Consider the following 21,711-nt stretch of genomic DNA (forward strand, 5'->3'; position numbering starts at 1 on the left):
CAGTTCTGTATCATTTGTTCTCTTTTTTGAATCTTTTACTGCAGATTTTTATTTCTTGTGGGGGGTCAAAGAATACCAAGATGCTGGGCTACCAGTATTGTTGAAAGTATGCACTCAAAGGGGCAAAACTGACCTTTCTCCGAGCACTTTAAACGCATTTTGCTGGGGTTTTTTATCATCGCTGTCCGGTGTGGTTTTGTGTCCCTTGTTTTTCTAACTTCCTAAATGACTGCGTTATCAGTACTAAAAGCTGGGCTTCTTCACATGTGACCGACTCGACAGGCGACAACCACGTCAACAGGTTTGTGCTTTTGATTATAGAATGGAGGCGATTTCCCCACATTGGAACCTTGATTAAAAGCACAAAGATGTGCTGCCCTGTGTCAACCTATATTTGTGTTTCTGGTGTTCTGGTATGTGTATGTTTAGGATACGGTGCAGAAAACCATCTGCACCCTCCTATTCAAAGGGACAGGAAACTACTGACTAACTCCAGCCACACTTTACTGCCACTTGACAAGCAGCAGCTGTTTTCAACTGGGCACATTTGGTATTTTTGACCACAGATGGGCTCATCGTTACAAATATCACACAGTAGCTCATGACTATGCGTCTGCTGTGGTAACATAACTCTGCATGGAAGAAAGCTAAAGTAGTTGTATCGCATTCTGGCAGGGGAGGTGGTTGTGGTTATTAAGAGGGTAGGTCGAGTTGGCAACTTGTCAGCATGGACAGCGAGAAAAGAGGATCCTGACATCTGTGGAACTTGAATCTGGACTGTTTTGAGTTCTAGTGCAGCATTGGGAGGGATTCAATCATGCTTTGTTGGAATATGTCTTCTCTGATGCTCATCCTACACTGAGAAACCGATACCTCAGTGAACAGGCAGCCATATGCATGTTACTTGAAGCTGGGAGATGTGCGTCAGTGTTTTGTTTTGTGTCACTGACTTAACTGCTGTGTCCACACTGTCGACACTGTCACAGTTACCATCGCTCACCGGTTGAGTCAGCCCAACCTGGGTCAGACTGGTTAATGCGCATTACAGTATCCCTTGAAAAGAGTGAAAATGCATGCGGTGTAAGAGTTGGGATTTAACTGCAGGGGGTGCAAAGCCTGTAAAGTGACATTCTACTGCCTCTCCCTACAGCATGTCCAGTCAGGTCTCCCATACAACAGTACTAAAGAATGCAAAGCTGGGCAATGGCAGAAAATCAGCCTTCCACAGTCTCTTTATTTAGCTGTCAAGTGTTTGTTTGGGAGGTTGATTTTCAGTCCTAGTACTCCACTCGTGTGTTTAATCTTGGCTTGAACCCAGGAAAGAAAAGCTCTTTATTCCGGTTAAGTGTACTCTCTGATTTAGCGAAGATGGATGTTTGCAGATGTTCATTAACATAGTTTTCTTATGTAATATCTGATTAAGAGGATATCCCTTTATGAACTGTTCATTTAGGGACAATCTTAATCACCATGGTAATAAGTAATAGGTGGTTATTTTGGTGTGAGCAACATTCGAGAGGTTCTGGACTTTCACTTTGCAAAATGTATTGCATTTTCATCCGTGTGCCTGAATGCATAAAGTTTGTGATGCTTAATAACTCTATTCTCGACTCTTATTTAGCATCTTCAGGAGCCACCTGTGAATAAGTGCCCTCTTCACTATCTTGCATATCCTGGAGAACATACCCATCTGTAAGAGTAGTGACTGGGCAAGTCTTGAATACTTTGTAAGGGCTCCACCTAGTGTCCAACCCTAGGTAGTGGAATTGACCAAAAATAGTCCAATGAGCCATTAAAGCATTTCTTGAGGCATTTGGACAACTTTTTCACATGTAGAGTTTGCTTTTCAAGATATCTGTGGAAGAAAATGCCCTTCTCATAGATTAATATTTCATTTGTGATGAAACATTAGTCTCTAAGATAATGGCATCTTGATCTGCAAGTGCTGTTTCAAGGACAGGAGCCGACACAGACTCCTTCAGGGAAGGGAGGGCCTGCTTGACTTTGGCACACTGAAGGGAAACGAAGCCAACCCAACGCAAGAGCAGGGGTTCCCAGTCCTATTGCTGGGAACCCAAACGCCTGCTGTTTTCACTGGAGCTGAGCTCGGCAGCTGCTTGCTCAGAACATTGACAAGGTTTTTTCTCTATGCAAAGGTTGCAGTTACTTAACAATTAAGTTACTTACACAATAGTTAAAAGGCAACTTCTGACATGTTTAAGAAGTGTAAACAATTAAAGAGCTTAAATTAAACCTATTATTAGGTCTATATAAGGTTCTATTACTTAATTGCTCAGGTAGAACAAATACCAGCAGGTGTTGGGGTTCCCAGAAGCAGAAGTGAGAAACCCTGCCCTTCAGAACTGACATAAATTGATTTGCCCTCCTGCATCAATTTCACAGAATATTGGGGCAATTGGCTGACAGGTGTGTGTTGGTGGCCAGGGGTTTCTTTTTTGGGTAATTAGGCTCATAACATTCTGCAAGAAGCTAAAAGAAAGGAGCAACACAATCAGAACTATAACGGGACCTAGGCAGACCAATTCAACATTTCCGAACATATTTTTCTGCAAACGCAGATATAATTACCAATCAGCTCGTTATAGATTAGCCAAGTAAACCATCTGCAGTCTTAAAATAACTAGATTTAAAGTGCTAGGACATAACCAAGGCCTGCATTTCATGAAGCAGATTGAACATTACGTTTATCTAAGAGAGAGGGAGAAAACTGTGCTGCTCTTACCTGAATATATATACTTACATAAAATCTGCAAAAGCCAGAAAATTAAAAGTTTAAAACCCAATTGCTGGAACTGAGCTAATTTACCATGTCAACGTAAGTATATGGAGGTACAGGAGGTTTCCACACCATTCCAAGGGCAAATGCTGACAAGATTCGAACACAATCACGTGAGGGTGAATCTTAGAAAGTCATTCATACCCTTACATGAGTTGGTAACAAAAACTTAAAAAGCCTTAGCAAAATTGAGTCAAAAACAGATACTTTCAAAACCATTAGATCATTAAACAAAATACTAGCCTACATAATACAGAATAAATATTCTAAAACTTCCTGATATTGGGACAGTGTAGACAAACGTGATTTCTCATAACGTGATAGGTTTTAGTTATTAATGTTTGAATTGTTATAAATGTGTGAATTAAAAATGTGATAGTCATAAATGTGTGAATTGAACCTTATGGAAACCAACGCCAACATCCTTTTAGGGGGGATTCTGACTGCAGGCCTTTGGGTGTAATTCCACACCACTGTCTCAGTCTCTGCCTGTTGTTCCTCTTATAAAGAGCTGGATTGCAGTCCTGCTGCCAGAGAGCCCTAGTCCTGCAGGGTTTATGGGTCACTAGCAAGTCAATTATGGGAAATCTTCAGATTTGACCATGGTAGCAAATGGTTTGTTCAGTAAATTTAAGGGTGACCTGCAAGGCTTTCCTCAGCAAAGGGTGGTCAGTAATGCAACCATGTGTCATAAGTGGGGTAAAACTAGATAGATACTTTATTGATCCCGTGAGGGAAATTGCAGGAAAATTGCAATTGCAAACTAGCCTGTCTTAGAACAGTATCGGAGACTTTATTTTAAAGATACATTCCGGTTAAAAATATTATACTTCTTGGAGTTTCAAATTATTAGATCCACATATCTAAATTAGTCCAGCTTATTGACGTTTGTCTTAGTTTGTTCTGACTCTCTGAATACCGATCATGTAGCCCAACTGGTGATTAGAAAGCCTCTTGGGTGAATGTAAATGACATCTTATCAACCAGAGGCAAACAGAGAACTTCAATTCCGGATAGTAAAACGACATTTAAAATACACTTCATGTATTTATGGACTGAATATTGTACATGACCATAGAGGCATTTAATAAAGTGTTTTCCTGGGCCCACGGTGGCACAGTGGTCCCCGTTGCTGCCTCGCAGGGCTGGGGCCCTGGGTTTGATGCCCAGGCTGCTATCCTGCATGGAGTTTGTGTATTCCCCCTACGGGTTTTCTCAGGAGCCCAGTCCAAAGACATGCTTGTAGGGTAATTAGCTCCTGGGAAAACTGGCCCTATTGGGAGTGTGTGCATGTCTGTGTGTCTGCCCTGCGATGGACTGGAATCCAGTCCAGGGTGTATACATTACCAGAACAGGCGCTGGCTCCCCCATGACCCTGTGTTGGATAAAGCGGTTAGAAAATATATTGTTATCACATTTGAGCTGCAACATCACTTCAGACAAGACGTCATGCTCAATTTACAAAGAAGAGAGTAATTTCCAGACTTAACCTGTCTGAAGGCGTTCTAAAATAACTCAACACCTCAGACAAGGAGGAGCTTTGTCATTGAAGTTACAGTACATAACTGTTGAAACATAGACGTGGGGAAAAGAAAAGAATCAAACTGGATCAAACTGGGTTTTACCTGGGCTCCAGGTGATTGCAAATCTGTGCTACAGCTAATTGTTGCCTATTAAAGTTACCTAGGTGGGTAGCTGCGTCAGCATGCATAAGCTGCAAAGGAACAAGAAGTAGGTTTATTCCATGCTGAAAAGAGAAGAAAGAAAACAACGTTTCGGCCGTGGAGCCGTCACCTGAAGAAGGCTCCACGGCCGAAACGTTGTGTTTTCTTTCTTCTCTTTTCAGCATGGAATAAGCCTACTTCTTGTTCCTATTAAAGTTATCTGCAGCACAAATTAATTGGGCTAATTAAGCAATTAATTCCAGGTAACAAAATGGACCACCCCCTGCAGAGACATTAGCAGATTGTCTTGGCTGATCAACAGTTCAGACGAGCCAGAAGTGATTAACTCCCAGGAATATGATTCACCCGACGTGAGATTATCATGAGGGAACACTGTCGGAAATACAACTTTGTCCCCAGACCACAGCTGTGGGGGGGTATGAGGAGGGTGCCCAAATGCTGAGAGACTGGATCTTATCAAACCATGTGGACACAGAAGAGATTGTACTGCCAACACTCACTAATTACATGGCCTTTTTCCTTTTATAGTCAAGTACACACACAGCAAAGCTCCACAGTAAGAAGTAAGAAAATAGTAGAAATAGAAGGTCAGTGCAGTAAACAAACAGGGTTCAGAAACAACTCTACTGAATCCAGCGTTTGAGACCGTTTTACTGCTGCTGCCCTCTTGGTGCCACTCTTTCTCCTACTGCTCGGTACAACAATAAAGATGTCAAATCAAAGAAGATTGGAGCTGCTCTTTTTTTCGTTCCTGACAGAAAACAGAGGCAGTCATCTTGTGACATCTCCCAAGAGACTGTATTTCTGTAGTAAGCGTGTTTTCTGTGAAACTGTAGTGGATGAAAGACAGAAACTGATGAGGACTATATGTAAATCAGTTAGTAAATATGAACTGGTTCAACTACACCCTTGAAAAAATAAAAACGCAAAGCACAGTCCCCAGACAGACCTCTGGGCCTTAGAGCCTAAGGGATCATCTCGAAATAACTTCAGAGCTGCAACATTTGGTCTTGCGTTTTAGCTACTACATCATGCAACTATAAAATAAAGATTAATAAATGAAACAAGTTGCAAACATTATGCTGCTAACCAGCAACCACTTAGAATACATAATTAGCTAAACATATCTGACTTCATGGCTTTCACATAAATATCTCTGTCTTTCACATAAAAAAACTTTTTTAGATGGTGAAAGGGAAGTGGTTAATGTATTAAATAATTATTTCACTACAGCATGTTATGTGTTAAATGCTATTAACATAGAAGAGGCATATATGTTACAGGTACTATATTCAGTAGCATAATTATGAAAGTAGTAATACTATGAACCTACTATCCTAAACTGAGTGATGTTATTTGCAGGCAGTTAACTACACCTCCTCAGGACAGAGGTCGTAGCCATAGACTGGAATGTTGCTACTGTAGTATCCATCCATAGAAAGGGTGAACCCATTAAAACAAACTGTACTATGTAATTAAACACCAATTAGCCTGCCTTGTATTGCATATACAGTAAGATAATGGAAATGGCCATTTGATTAACAAAATGGCAACAGGAAAAGGAATGGAAACATTCAGTTAAGCTAAGGATATTCAGTTCTTACATTCAATTACGTTAGTCTTAGCTGGGCCATTGAGAGCAGAGGTGGTGCACGAACTTTCAGACAGTTGCACACCACTGCCTTGAGGAAATCTTACGTCTTGGTTTTAAACTACTGTGGGTAGACACTGTTTTTTATGCTATCTGTATAACTATATCATAGATAATGTTATCTGAATGAGAAGGTGAATGTGTGAATTAGACCAGGGATTTCAGTCCTCGCCCTGGAATATTTCTTAAAGGGCCAGCACCTGGAAAAACTGTTTTTCAGGGAGAAACTGTTTAAACTGGTTCATTTAAGCTAACAAACAGCAGGTTTTGGTTGTTCAGAGATTAGATGGAATGAAAACCTGCAGACACACAGATCTTTCAGGAAAAGAGCTGGACACCACAGAATTAGACTAGATGAGTAATGTAATGTAAGTGGTCTGTACTAGAAAAATATACAAGTAAAAGAGCTACATAGCAGACAAATGTACAAGCACAAAGCTGTTCAGACACCCCAACACAATTTGCCTAAAAGGTAAGATAGAAACGGAATCCTCTTTTTTCCGGGCTCAATTATTTCACTTTTTATTGATAGTCCCTTGAAAAGAGAACGCGGCTCCTTTAAATATATAGGTAACTAAAGAGGTGCCTGCAAGGACAATATTTTTGCGCATAAAATATTTAAAAAATGTGGAATATACGGCTTTTTTACAAATAAATAAGATTATGTTAGCATTTTCTTGCATTTCCTGAACCGTTCTAATACAGAGTGTGACGTTTGTCTTTAGTAAGTCCGGCTTCTCGACTTATTTGAATAGATTCAGTAAGAATACAAATGACAAATTTATAATTGGTGAGTCTTGACGCCAAAGCGCGTCAATTAAGACCCGCTCCGAGATACGAAAATCAGGAATCTTCGTTGATTGTTTTCAGGCGGGCGGCGGGTTAACAAGAGGTCCTATTTAGCCTGGGTGAAATTCGGAGCTTTTTTTCAGGAGGGAAACTTCGTTGGTTTTGTCCCGAGTTAAGATACGATTCTTCAGAAAATCCAAACGTTTCAGAAAACCGTAGGCATTTGTATAATTATTAAGGTAAGAAGTTTGATGGGAGCGCATCGGTTAGTATTTAAAGACGATCCCCGAAGCGCTGTAGCCCGAGTGTGTTTTTGTGTTGGTGTGTGAATGGACGCCTGGGCTAGGGAACAGCCTAGTCCTTTGTCCTGCGCGGGTTATGGGGGAATCAAACTAGTAGCCATCCGCGTTTTCCTCTCTTATTCATTAAACGCCCATGAAGCTGCTTTAAAAACCCAGCCGTGGGGGTTAAACGTACTGATTGATCACAGCAACAGACCAGCGTGATTTCACATAACTGTAGTGTGCGTCTCTCCCGCTCCACGGCTCCGTCTGGAGGGGGAGACCGAGACAGACGCGATGCACCGGTGCCGTGTCTGCAGTGGTATCGCACCCCGGGGCCGTCAAGACCGGGATCCGGGTGGGAGATTTGCATCGGGGACACACAGAGCGAGGCATTTAATACAGGATTGACCAGGGCGCTTGGACTATAACAGGGGTTCTGCCTTTTGAATCGATGCAAGCGTGGCGATCCTCTTTCTCCAGTAAGACGGTTTATCATTTGAAGAGTGGATCGGAACCAAGGCGTGAATTCCCCCCCCCCCCGTCCAGTTCGACTTGTGTAGTGCTCGTCTCTTTGCACCCCTATCCCCGCAAGCCGTCTGATGGCGCTAAGTGAACCCGGAGTTTTATGGGATGTGACGAGTTCAAAGCATTTTGGTCCTCCTCACTTCTTCTCTGCCTACATTTTTTTTTTCGAGTTGTAAGGGTAGCTGTCCGTTTCGGGCTGATCTAAACCCCACATTCAGATTCCGGAACCTTCGAGCTCAGAAAGTTTTGCGTTGAAGACTTGACTCCTCCTGCACTTTAAGTTAAGTTGGCAGCGAACGCTTTAAATCGGTGTCGCTTAAGTGTTGTTGAACAAGATTGAAGGAAAGTTGTCCGTTTCACTTTCTTATTCCCGTCTCTCTTGCCATCTCTCCAACTTCCGCTCTACACGTCGTTAACATGGGTAAAACAGCGCTCGGCTATCTTGACACTTGACTCAACCTGTAGTCTCCGTTACTCTGTGGGGCGGCGTGATTCTTCGCACTGCTGCCTCACAGCTCCGGGGTCCCTGAGGATATGATGGTGGAATTTTGGTGCTGGTTTTTGCTTCATCCTTCAGAAACATGCTGTTCAGACGTGATCAGCGGCTCTCAACTAGCCCATCCTGTCCCGAACTGCTGGGCGAGGTTCTCCGGCTCTGACCAGTGTCGTTGGGGATTCCTCTATAAGCGACAGGCCTCTGTGGTCAGACAGATGTCCAGCCCTGTATCATGGGCCCGAGAAGCCCCTGCAGGCTGCATCTTGGGACTTCTGCGTCTGTGGTCGGTTTGAGGCTGTAAATAAAATACTTTTCCTTATACCTTTCTATCTTGCTTAAAGAGGAAGAGTAAATGCTCTTCTTTCCTGTGCTGTCACCTGAAGAAGGCCCCACAGCCGAAACCTTGTTTTTTTTCTTCTTTTTTTCAGCATGGAATAAACCTATTACTTGTTCCTCTTGCAGCCTGCGCATGCTGACGCAGCTCCCCACCCGAACTACTTTCCTGTGCTGTTCTGTATCTTTGGGCTTGTGGGAAGTTCTTTAGCGGCCCCAGTCAGCAACAGTCTCTCGACTGGAGCCCAGACCCCTCACAGTCACAATCGGGAGGATGTGGAGAGACGACTTTGAAAACAGCTCGGTGTTTGTTTTCTGCTCCCACAATTTTTCTTCTCCGTGTTGAATATTAAAGGCAATACAAGCTGCCCCAGCACAGGCAACATACCATCTTTGTTTACATCTGTTCTGGAGGTTTTCTGCAATGGGAACTAGAGTTCCTTTCTGTCATCAATGCTGTGATCCACACAGGATCTCTTTCATCCAAAATGTGTTTAGCAGAATGGTGGTGCCCAACGAGGGACTTCAGAGTGCGTCCAAGTTCTGTTTGCTGACATCAGGGCACACAGCCGATGCCTTTGTGAGGTTGTCCTTTTACTTTTGACCTGCCAAGTCACGTGGCTCTAATGAATCGAGGGGGTAGAAGCAGGTTTAGATCTTCATGTGTAATGTTTTGGCAATTATTGTGCAACAAGGAACGTAAATGCTAGGCTTTAAAAGCTTTTAGTTCCTGTAGACTGTCTAAGCTATACAAGGCAAAAATTCACTGGAGTTGCGATAGTGTACACGGGTGCAGGTGGGCCTCCATTTCTTAGTCTTCGCTTGTGACTTGGCGCTATGTACGAAATCGTATCAACGTACCTTTGACCGTCACCGTCTTCACCCTTGGCGTGCTTTTTGTAGTTGCAGACTGAGGACTATGCACCATTATGAGCCTTTCTCTTAAATTGGACACTTCCGAAAGCGTCTGGCTTGCAGAGAAGACAGCCGTTGCACAAACGTCAGATTTAGGGGGGGTGATGGGGGTTGCTTTTTCTGACCCAAGACTTATAAATCCTCTTCGCTTTTAAAAGGGGGAGGGGAGGGAAAAATCTCTGGATTGCACTGGGGCACTTGCCACAAAGTGATACCACTCTGATAGATCCGAGTTTCTCTTCTTATCCTGTAATGGTTCCAGATCTGGGGGGGGGGGGGGGTGATCTTGGCCAAACTTTAGTGTTTGCTGACTGCCTTCCACACTTTCCATGCTCTGCCTCTTTCATTAAACATCTGGGTTAACCAGTTAACTTAGGTTAGTCTTGGTAGTCCAGTTGCCAGCATTTCACCACCTGTAGCCTGTAGTACTATATTGTTGCTGTAACTAGGTAACAGTTCCTTACAGGTAAAGGGCATCCCCTCCACTATGACCTGGATGATGCAACAGCAGCTAAAGTACACCATTATGCTCACCACACACCAGCTTTCAGTGGGAGGAGTATAGAGGAATTAAACCAATTCAGTGATAGGGAGCTGATAAACTCCAGCCAGCTGCTTGCAATATGCTGCCTGTGCACTGCTGCTGTAGGATCATGATTGGAAATAGTTTTTTTTGTTTTTTTTTTGGCAGGTGTGGAAGACTCCCAGTGTGTAATAGCTTACATTACAAATTTAAGTAGCTGTGCAATTTGTGCATATTCCAGGTGACATCTTTCTTTTTAGGACTTTCATCTGCAATTCTGATCTCCTGTTGGGATGTTTTGATGCCCAGTCTAGCAAGATAAGATTTTAATGGCTAGTGTCTTCAACTTAATCAGTTGTTGATAACCTTTAAGGAGAACCCGATGCCATATGTTGCAGTATACAGTGACTGTTCTTTCCACTCTTAATGTGGGTAGTATAACAAGGACTTCATTCTACAGAACTTCTGTTGAATCTGCCCTAGTTCACTGTGGTAGCCTGATTTGGCAAACGGTATCGCGCTGAATAAAAACCGAGTGGATAGTGAAGGCAGCCAGTAAAATTATTGATGGATGACTACAGTTAACAAGTGCGGGACGCCAGTATAATCCCCGACTGTCATGACCACCCCTGGCACAATGAATCTGAGCTCCCTCTATCTGGGTGTCAGTTTAGACTACCCAGGTTCATCGGTAATGGATCTGAACTGTTAGTTTGCTTCGTTTGGACAATGGATTGGGGGGGGAATGATCTTCAATGTTTTTGTTAATGGCAAATATTAAATGTTAAAAGCTGTGCTTGTCGGTAGCCACAGCATCTGGCATCTACTGAGGGCAACTGCTGTAGCCTGACTATAAATTCTGGCTTCTGTATTTAACATTTAAAGACCTTAAACATCTGTAGAATATCACCATGGCATTTTAGAAAAGCTCGTTTATAATCAAGATTGTGACCATTAAAGTTTGACAGTTGATGTGTGAGGGGGTGGAACTTTCCTAGGGCCCTAGTAAATTTAGGGGTGCTGAAGTGATGACTTTATACAGCAGTTAGTTCCAGGCCTGTACGAAGTCCAATACTGGTTTCTTCAAGATCTGGTTTGGTTAGCCAGTAAAACATTAGTATTTATCAGCTGAATTTGTATGATGATTTTTAAATCTTAATTGTTGTCCGGAAAGGGTCCTGCACTGAGATTTGGGTAGTGGTGGGTTGACTTTGAGTCTTTACCTCCCTGGTAGGCTGTTTGCAGGCCACCCTCCCCAAGAGCCAGAACTGGAGTTGATGCCTGTTTGGGTTGCTGTGAATTTCAACCTTTCCTCACATCCTGTGAGGTGCTGCTGTGTGTGCCACTTATTATGCAAAATGCAGCTTGTTGCCTTTTTACAGCTTTTCCATGTTTTACAGCTTTTCCAAAAATGAAGCTGGCTTTACATGGTGTATATATAAAAAAATACTTGGCCTTGCTTTACACTAGAGATTAACTGAAGGAGAATGAACTTGTTTACTAGAATGAACTTGTTCAGCATTTCTCTACCTACACCTGGGGAAGCAGTGTTGTCACTAGATGGCACTGCCTAACTGATTGGTCCTGTAAAATGAGAAACTGCCTCTTTTTTTTTTTTTTTTTTTAATTGGGTCTTTGTTTCCAATGAGTTATTCAGGTTTTTAAAACCTTGCTATCTCAAATCTTTTGCTTTCAGGGATCCTGAAGTCATGTCTGGTATAGCCTTAAGCCGTCTGGCACAGGAGAGAAAGGCCTGGCGAAAAGACCATCCCTTTGTGAGTAGAACTCCAGTAACCTTGTCTGGAGGGTTTTTTCTGGGTGATATTTATTAAAGTGCTTTATAACTTTGTAGTACTTGGGTGCTTCAAATCTGCATATTGGCCATGACAAACTTGGATGTCCTGCTCTAGCAAAGGGCACGTCCTGAAGCTTGCTTTCAAATTGTTGTAGATGAAGTAACTCTTGAGTTCTCCACCAATTACATTTCACACCTGAGGGAAGAGTATTTCAGCATAGTGCATTAGCACGAGCTTGCTGCTCAGTGTGTTTTAGACACCTCTTGCCACACAGTGTTAAAGAGCAGTGTCCCATCAACACTAAGGGTGCGATTAAGTCCTCTCTAAGTTTCAGGGAAGCATATGATAATCTGGGACCAGCAGGGTAACTTTAGGGTGGACCATGATGCCCTGATTAGTGCAGCATGCCTTTGGATGAAAGGGAATGCAGTGTACATCTTGTGAAGTTGTGGAAGGGGGTTAAAGTCAGCTGATGAATTATCAAGCATGTTTTTAGAAGACTTAAGTTGACAGTTGTCTCAAATTTAAATTTTGAAATAGGTTATTTTTATTGTAGGCTTCAGAATTAGTATGGTTTATGTAAAATGTGTGCTCTCCAAGAGGGACTCCTGTATGGGGGAGAGTATATATAGTAGAAGCACATCTACCTGCAGAGCTGCCATTTGACACATTGTTAGCCCTGACAGTACATTTAGATATTAAGGGATCTTTGCAGCTCAGTTTTTTTGCAGTTTAGTATTGAGGGGGAAGATTTATGCTCCTGTCTTGTGCACTGGATTTCACCTCCAAGGTGCAGCAAATAGTCTTCGGGGCTTATGGAGCCTGTCACAGTTCTCTAGGTAAACTTATTTTTGACATTTCTCTGCTTGCGGTAGATAATGCTGGTGTCGGTAGTCTTTATAGTGTTACTGAAGATGAGCTGGAATCTTCAGCTCATCTTTCTTGACCTGGTAAATGCAGTACCTTAATGGTGGTGTGACCTTTCATACCAAAACTCTATTGGATAGTTTTGCAAGATTGAATGTTGAATTTGCACAGTGTAATGTGAGACTTAATAATAAAGCGATGAGTTTTCCCTTTTTTATAAAGGGACGTGAAATGTCAAATGTCTTTTCTTTCGCAGGGCTTTGTGGCTGTGCCAACAAAGAATCCTGATGGGACGATGAATCTAATGAACTGGGAGTGCGCCATTCCTGGCAAGAAAGGGGTATGGGTTGCCTTTTGCTTCATTTAAAGCTTTTTTTTTTTGTGTGTGGAGGTTGGTTTGTATTTTGCTTTCAACACGCCCAAAGTAGAGTATCTGTTATGGTTTTTGTTCTAGAAACAGCCGTGCGTTTTGGGAGGATGGTCCTGAATATTCTTGCATTACTTTTTTTTTGGTGTGAATAACCATTTTGAGGCACATACATACTGATTTGGGATATTCTAAGTTTTACATTTAACTGCATATTTTTCTTCCCCCCACGGAAGATGGTATTCTAAATGTTAATCGCTATATTTGACATTCTCTCTCAGACCCCATGGGAAGGAGGCTTGTTTAAGCTTCGGATGCTTTTCAAGGATGATTATCCGTCTTCTCCTCCAAAGTGTAAGAACTTTTTTTTATTCTGTATATTGTCCTCTGCCTGCAATATCAGTTCCCACTGATTTGCATGCTGTACTGTTCAGCAGTCACTCCCTTCATTGATATGATGGGAATTGAATTTTAATTTGAGTCGGGTCTCATTATCTTTTACTCTGGAGTATTAAAACATTTAAGTCTGGGGAAACTGGCTCTCACTGAAGAGCAGCGCTGGAACATCTGTGCTCGTTTTCTCAGTCTTTTTTCCAAGAGACTGATTTTAAATTGGAGCAAGGAACCAAATGGTTTTGCAAGCGAGACTACCTTAAATCCAGCCTCCCCTGTAGAGAGTGGAGTTGTGCACTTTAATGCTTAGTTTAAAAATAATGAGAAGCAGATGACTGCAAAAGGTAGAATTGTTTTGGACAGTACCTGAATTCCTTATAGTTTCTGCTACAGTACTTGTGTATGAAACAGTAGGTTTACACCAACATTTCCAGCAAGAGTGATTTCTGTATGTAATCCAAGCCAGTTCTGCCTTTTGCCCAGTGTGAAGACTGCAGGAAATGATAGAATACTGGCCTTTTTCAACTGGGGCTTTAGTCCAGTGGGTAATGAACACTCTCAAATCTTCATTTCCTAGGTAAATTTGAGCCTCCACTATTCCATCCAAACGTGTATCCTTCTGGCACAGTTTGTCTATCTATTTTAGAGGAAGACAAGGACTGGAGGCCAGCAATCACTATTAAGCAGGTAGGTTTATGATGAAGGGAGAAGGTGGGGAGTAGCCCATATTGGCTGCAGAAGTTGAAGGCCGGTTTCCATTGGTAAGATCCCTGTGGAGTTCAGAAAGCTCCAGGCGAGTCAAGTTGCTCCCTGTGTTTTTGAAGTTCTGGTTTAATCTTGTTAATCCAGGCCCATGTCTGCAGTAGCCTTTAAGGAATGCTCAATGTCAACAGATGGTCTCTTGCAGGCCGTCAATCTTGAATTCAGTCCAGCCTTCTCAAACTGTTGCAACAAAAACCATGTCTATTGCCAACTTTTTTTATTAGTGAGAAAAGTCCTCTAATTTTTTCTTTTGCAAATACCATTTAATAGAGTGAGTGAGTATAGTTTGGGGGTTCTGGGTGACTGAAAACTACCTATTGGCGGCCAGTTTTTTTAATACCAGTTTTTTCAATTCCTAGATCTTGTTAGGAATTCAGGAACTTCTGAATGAGCCAAATATCCAGGATCCTGCCCAAGCAGAGGCGTATACAATTTACTGGTGAGTTGCTTTTATCTGTCCAGTGAATATTTACAGAGCCAAGTGTTCTAAATTGATGTTTAAACGCTCTTAAATACTGATGTTGTGAGACTCATTTAGTGCCATACCGAGATGCCAGTCTATTGTTTAACATTCATACAAGTAAGTCATGTTTGTGGTGTTCCTGGTCGGTTATCTCTGGAAATTCAAAGGTAAATTTAAGCTTTTTCACCCCTGGTCTGGCCGTTTACATGTGCAAATGTCAAGCATTTTATCACAAGCCTCTTTGAATGTTTAAGCTGTATGCTGTTTGAGTCCGTTGGACATGTGGAGCTCCATACAGGAGTCATCGGAAGTATTTGTACTATATACAAGTACATATAAGCATTAGAACACAACGTTTTGGCCGTGGAGCCTTCTTCAGGTGTGAGAGAGACAGGGCAGTAGGCAAAGGTAAAGTAGCGGGAGAACAAAGGTTGAGAGGGAGGAGGAGTGCCTCTCCTCCTCCCTCTCAACCTTTGTTCTCCCGCTACTTTACCTTTGCCTACTGCCCTGTCTCTCACACCTGAAGAAGGCTCCACGGCCAAAACGTTGTTCTCTCTCTTCTTTTTTTCAGCATGGAATAAACCTATTACTTGTTCCTTTGCAGCCTACGCATGCTGACGCAGCTACCCACCTGAACATATAAGCATTAACCTTATGAATTACTTTAAAGTGAAATACCGTACCTTCCAGTCTTCATTTAGTTTGAAGAGTAAGTCAGTTTAGTAGGAAAACGTAGGTGTCCCTTCAAAGCACAAAACTTGTTAGTTCAGGTGGGTAGCACGTCGGCATGCGGAGGCTTCTTCCACACCTGAAGAAGCTCCACAGCCGAACCAATTTGTTTTATTTTTTCTCTTTTCAGCATGGAATAAACCTATTACTTGTTCCTTTGCAGAAACCACGGTTTCCAACTTTGTAATTGCACTTGGGTTTTTACCGTTTTGTGAACCCTTACTTTTATAATGTAAGCTACCAGAAAAATCTCTCGCCCGATGAGACCAATTGGTAGTGCAGGCAGGTAGTATAGGTAGAGCAGAGATGCAGGCGTAATGGCCTGAGTGCCGGCTCAGAGGCGAAGGGCTGTAGAGTTCTGCTGCTGGGAGCTGCCCTTTGCCATCCCACATCTCTGCAAGAAGGGCTTCGCAAGAGTGAATAATGTAAAATTATTTTTTTTAAACCCTGCTTGAGCTATTTAGCTCCGAGAGGTGTATTTGTACTTAATAGCATCTCTACTTATACCAGGGGTTTCTACTCCTTTTGCTGAAGCACTGTCCATGGGTTTTTTTGTGCTTTTAATGACCTGACTCATTTATTGGCTTGCTGTTTAGACTGGTCCACCTTTCTCCTAGCTTTTCAGAAATTTAAGAGTCTCAGTTCCTATGTGAACAGTGGTTTCATAGAAGCTGAGGCTGCCAGGTTCCATTTTTAATTTCATATCCAATAAAGGTGTTAATCATGTGAAGTTTTACAATTGCTTTTAATGTAAAGTATTTAAAAGCCGATAGAATATCTAGAATTTATTGAAAGGTGCATTGCTTCTTGTCCTAATCGTCTTGCTCTGTTCATGTCATTACTGTTACTGCTCAGTAGGTGGCAGCAAAGCATCACTGCATGTGCAAGGAGACCTACTTAACTGAATCCAGATTCGTGTTGTCCTGTGATGCTGTCAACTTGGTTTTGAGTTCTTTGTGCTATTGATGGTTTTCTTCTTTCCCTTTCAGCCAAAACAGAGTAGAATATGAAAAGAGGGTTCGAGCACAAGCCAAAAAATTTTCTCCTTCATAAACGTCAAGACCTGTGAACAAAATGGAAGGATTTGGTTTGGCAATTTTTTTTCTCTCCTTTCTTTCTTTTAAAATGTGCCCCATGCATCACTTAGCAGACTCCACTCGCTACAGGACTTATTTAAAAGCTGAAATACTTTTTCAGTGCCATTTACCGTTTGCCACTCATCTTAAAGGTGATTTCTTTTTTAAACCAGTTACCTTGTGACATTCTTTGAGGGGTATACATGCTACATTGCTAAATACCAGAGTTCAGTCCGATCATCAGATTTTGGAAGACAAGACATCTCTGGCAAAATGCTGTTGGGAGGGTGAGGGTAGCTTGCTGTATTTTTTTTAAGTTCTCTATAGGCGCAAGTGCAACAGCACAATCTGGGGGTACGACTGTCCCTTTTTTTCTTGTTTTTGGCTCAATTTGGCTTAATTTCTTTCACACAGGGTCTATTCCTTCAGTCTTTGTATTTTCCATGGTTTTAATGATGTAAAACTTGCTTTTATTTTAATATGTCAGTATTTCAACTGCTGTAAAATTATAACTTTTATACTTTCTATGAATACACTAGTGTCTATAGATTACTTTCCATCTGATGCAGGCCTTGTATTCAGCATGTTGTAATATATAATAGCATTTTGCTGCCTTGGCAACTTGAGTATGTTGTGCTGCAAAAAAGAAATGGCCTCATTGAATCAAAGGCAGACTAGCTTACTTCTGCATCAGACTTCGTGTTTATATGGTGTTTTGTTCGTGTCTAGAGATAATAAAACTGTTTATACAAAGCTGACTTTTTTGGTTTCTTTGGTGACTAACCACTACAAGGCTCTTGGTCCAGAATGCATTGAATACTGTTGCTTGCCACTTGTTTTGTTAGGTGCAGTTCATACTTCCAGTGGAGCTTCTTTCATCAGGTATTCCAAGAGTCTTGGTTAATAAGCAAGCATGTGGGGTGTGAAGATTGGTGATATGCCTTTTCTAATTCCCCCCCCCCCCCCCCCCTTACACTTCTGTGCAAGTCTTTTCCCATAGCTCTGCTTCTATCTAGTCTCTCCCTCTGGTGCACGAAGCACTTGGAGCAGGGAAGTAGGTAGTTCTGTCCTTGTTTGTATCTTTCAGCTTTCATATTGTGCCAACCACTGTCAGGAATAGAATTCCTGGACCATATTGGACAGCCTGGGGAATTTGCTGAAAAGACTTAAGCCTGCGAGTCCCTTAAGACCCCCTGTGTCCAGCTTGAATTGAAGTGTGGAGAAGTGGTCGTATCCCAGCTTGAGAGCTGTGAGCAGGTGCTCCGACATTGCCTGCCCAGCTTCTTCACCCCTCTGCTCGGGGTGAGTTTCTGAATGGTGCATAAACTGCTCACCTCTTGAAGTGCAACTGTCAGGTGTGCAGGATGAGTCATGCAGTTTTGAAACGGCTTGCTGCTCCCAGTCTTTAATAAATGCTTGACTAGGGTACCCTTGTGGAATAGGAGGCTTTTTTTTTTCCTGCCTTTTATGCTTCACTGATTTAAAAGACAGTTAGAGGTAGCAGTTCATTTTTTTTTTTTTACACTACACCCAGCAATCCTTTTCTACTGTGGTTAGAGCAGATGGAGTAGTTTGAGATTGCATGCTCGAACCCTATACAGCACTTTGGGACACCCGTTCTGACTAATCCAAATCTCTTCCTATTATAGTATGTACAGAACACTTTTTTTTTTTTTGTCTCTTCCAGATAGTCATGTAAATGGTAGGTTTAACCGAGTTTGCAGGTTCTTCCCAGCTAACTGTACCCAACTGTAGAGAGCTTGCAAACCATTTCCCCAGGGGCATTGAGTTGTATTTTAATTTCAAAGAATTGACTTGAGTCTGAATAGGGCTTCTTTTTCAAGGAGTTTAGATCCCAGCAGAGATGTTGAAACACTCAGATTTTCCTGGTGTTTTTTTTTATAACTGAAGTTGAAATACAAGCACAAAAATAGCTGTAATTTCCCCAGTCCTAATGTTTCAGAACAAAATGGGTCTGAATTGCATTTGCTTGCTAAATTTCTGTTTTCGGTAGATTTCTGCTCTACTGAAAACCCCCCATGGCCGCTGAAGTAAAACTAGTCTGACTGCGCTTATTCTACCTCTCAGCAGGGGTAGCTCGACTATTTGAAGCCTTAGTTTCCCAATCCCACTGTTTGAATACCACGTTTTAATTAAGTGAACGGTTTGCTTAACTTTATTTTAAAAAACATTATTGTACGGGGGTGGGGGAGTGATTCCAAACCACAAATCTTAGTGCGTCATTTCAGGTGTCCCAGAACTGTTTTCTAAACCTATTGGCAACAGAGGTAAATTAGGGTATTTAAGGTTTCAACAGGTAGCCATGGTGTCAAGGAGTGAGGATTGAGACCATCTTCTCCAAGATGCAGCTGACTATTGAAGAGCCCACCCACAATCACTGCTATGCCAAGGCAAGTACATTTGAATATGGCCTTAGGAAATGCAGGTTCCCTTAAGACCACCTTGCTGACAGGCAGTACTTCATCCAGACTCTGATTTGACACATTGTCAATGGTGAGTATAAATCCAAGACAGGTGTAGGAGTCATGATATGGGATGAGCATGAAGTAAACCTAATTTGTCCTTGTTTGCAGTATTGAATGCTCACCTCCTTCGTATTTTAATCTAGGCAATGAAAAATATATGGAACAATTGGGCTGTTTTGTCACATAGCAATGAGACTGGGAATTAATAGGGTGTTTCTAATTGTCAGGCATATCCCAGAGCTTGTGTGGTTGTCTGCCTGCTTTTTCTGATTTCTGTTGTAAAATCTTTCAGTGGAACATAAAAATTATTCCTTTTTAGTCCTCTGAGTAGGCATGTTGATTGTAGAAATAATGGACTAGGTGAAAACAACTTAGCTATTATTATGGTAATCATTTTATCTGTTGGCTTATTTAAATTGAATGTTATTCATCTACAGTGGTGTGAAAAAGTGTTTGCCCCCTTCCTGATTTTTTTTTGCATGTTTGTCACACTGAAATGTTTCAGATCATCAAACAAATTGAAATATTAGACAAAGATAACACAAGCAAACACAAAATGCAGTTTTTAAATGAAGGTTTTTATTATTAAGGGAAATATATTATAAAGCCATTTCTAAAGCTTTGGGACTCCTGCGAACCACAGTGAGAGCCATTATCCACAAATGGCGAAAACATGGAACAGTGGTGAACCTTCCCAGGAGTGACTGGCCAACCAAAATTACCCCAAGAGCGCAGCGACGACTCATCCAAGAGGTCACAAAAAGCCCACAACAACATCCAAAAAACTGCAGGCTTCACTTGCCTCAGTTAAGGTCAGTGTTCATGACTCCACCATAAGAAAGAGACTGGGCAAAAATGGCCTGCATGGCAGAGACCACTGCTGAGCAAAAAGAATATAAAGGCTTGTCTCTTTTTTTCCAAAAAACATCTTGATGATCCCCAAGACTTTTGTGAAAATACTCTGGACTGACGTGACAAAAGTTGAACTTTTTGGAAGGTGTGTGTCCAATTACATCTGGCGTAAAAGTAACACAGCATTTCAGAAAAGGAACATCATACCAACAGTAAAATATGGTGGTGGTAGTGTGATGGTCTGGGGCTGTTTTGCTGCTTCAGGACCTGGAAGACTTGCTGTGGTAAATGGAACCATGAATTCTGCCGTCTACCAAAAAATCCTGAAGGAGAATGTCCGTCCATCTGTTCGTGACCTCAAGCTGAAGCGCACTTGGGTTCTGCAGCAGGACAATGATCCAAAACACACCAGCAAGTCCAGCTCTGAATGGCTTAAGAAAAACAAAATGAAGACTTTGGAGTGGCCTAGTCAAAGTCCTGACCTGAATCTGATTGAGATGTTGTGGCATGACCTTAAAAAAGCGATTAAGGCTCGAAAACCCTCCAATGTGGCTGAATTACATAAATTCTGCAAAGATGAGTGGGCCAAAATTCCTCCACAGCACTGTAAAAGACTCATTGCCAGTTATCGCAAACGCTTGATTGCAGTTGTTGCTGCTAAGTGTGGCCCAACCAGTTATTAGGTTTAGGGGGCAATCACTTTTTCACACAGGGCCATGTAGGTTTGGATTTTTTTTCCCTTAATAATAAAAACCTTCATTTAAAAACTGCATTTTGTGTTATCTTTGTCTAATATTTCAATTTGTTTGATCTGAAACATTTCAGTGTGACAAACATGCAAAAAAAAAAGAAATCGGGAAGGGGGCAAACTTTTTCACACCACTGTATATCTAACATGGGTTGTTTTAACATAAATGTGCTTGAATCTCAAGCTGTTTTTCTTGTGCTAGTTTTTCAGTTTTTTTTATTCTTACTGAAGTTGTGTGCATAATTTGGATTTTAACTGCGGTTAATAAACTATGCCATGGTCCCATTTGAGTTGGGTGACAACCATGGAACTGCTGGTACACTGACCCAGGAAAGATATATTTCCTTTTGAGTTTTTTACTTCAGTTAAAAAATATAGGACAATACAGCCAGTCACTTTTTTCATTAATGGAACAATGCTTTAACGTAATAGGTAACCTAAAGCCGAAACTAAACTGCTGCGACAGATCACATTAAACATCCATCCAGTTCGAGAATAGTATTTATTGCTGGAGAGGGTCACTGCAACCTGAGCCTGTAGTGGGCAGACCCCCACCCTGGCCAGGAAGTCCCCACAGGGTGGTGCACATGTAAGGCACGTGAGACATCCCAACCCCCCTTGGGAGCTCGGAGGAAACGAACACATGGCTGAGATTCATGTAGGTTTAAGAATGAAAGGAAGACCATGCCCCAAGATGGGATAACGCCAAGACCCAAGAAGGGTAAGGCTGTCAGAGCAGACTACCACCCCAACACTGTTCCACGTTTGACATCTTGATAACACTTGGCAACAAGTAATGTGATTTTCATGCCTCACTGCCAGGGTGTGTTCTGGCAAGTATTCAGGTCTGTGCAAGAGCAGATCTTAAGATTTTCCGTATGAGTATTGTCATCAACAGTTTAACCTGTCAGTTTCTTGCTTGTTTCTACTCTGGTTGGTGTGTGTGTGGCAGGAATTCTGACGTGCTGGCTGTGGCTTTTCAAAGGTTACTTTTTCTTAATTTCCTGTTGCAATTACTTCCCTATGTGTGAGTGAACCCCTACATGAAATGTGCATGATAACCACTGCTGGTAAAGAATAACGCTGTATGCAGGAACGTTTGCCACTGGCAAGGCCCTGTGTTTCTTTTTCACATATAACACTCTAAAGGCTGGCAGGACTGATTTGAGGTACA

General features: G+C 41.9%; 1 protein-coding gene across 1 annotated transcript; it reads left to right on the top strand.

Annotated features, from left to right (window-relative positions):
• Positions 1-7,003: 7,003 nt before the first annotated feature.
• LOC148645106 (SUMO-conjugating enzyme UBC9-B) lies at positions 7,004-17,204 on the top strand. Its single transcript, XM_088612847.1, has 7 exons — positions 7,004-7,161; positions 11,695-11,773; positions 12,918-13,001; positions 13,310-13,382; positions 13,999-14,108; positions 14,543-14,622; positions 16,365-17,204. The coding sequence occupies exons 2-7, from the start codon at positions 11,708-11,710 to the stop codon at positions 16,426-16,428; spliced, it is 477 nt and encodes a 158-aa protein (XP_088468973.1). The 5' UTR covers positions 7,004-7,161; positions 11,695-11,707; the 3' UTR covers positions 16,429-17,204.
• Positions 17,205-21,711: the final 4,507 nt, after the last annotated feature.

Source organism: Lepisosteus platostomus, chromosome 19, assembly GCF_059453375.1.
Source record: "Lepisosteus platostomus isolate fLepPlt1 chromosome 19, fLepPlt1.hap1, whole genome shotgun sequence".
Taxonomy (NCBI): domain Eukaryota; kingdom Metazoa; phylum Chordata; class Actinopteri; order Semionotiformes; family Lepisosteidae; genus Lepisosteus; species Lepisosteus platostomus.

Coding starts and splice junctions, on each gene's coding strand:
- LOC148645106 (XM_088612847.1), top strand. CDS start 11,708: ATGTCTGGTATAGCCTTAAGCCGTCTGGCACAGGAGAGAAAGGCCTGG. Junction 13,002..13,309: donor CCATTCCTGGCAAGAAAGGG/GTATGGGTTGCC, acceptor ATTCTCTCTCAG/ACCCCATGGGAAGGAGGCTT. Junction 14,109..14,542: donor CAGCAATCACTATTAAGCAG/GTAGGTTTATGA, acceptor TTCAATTCCTAG/ATCTTGTTAGGAATTCAGGA.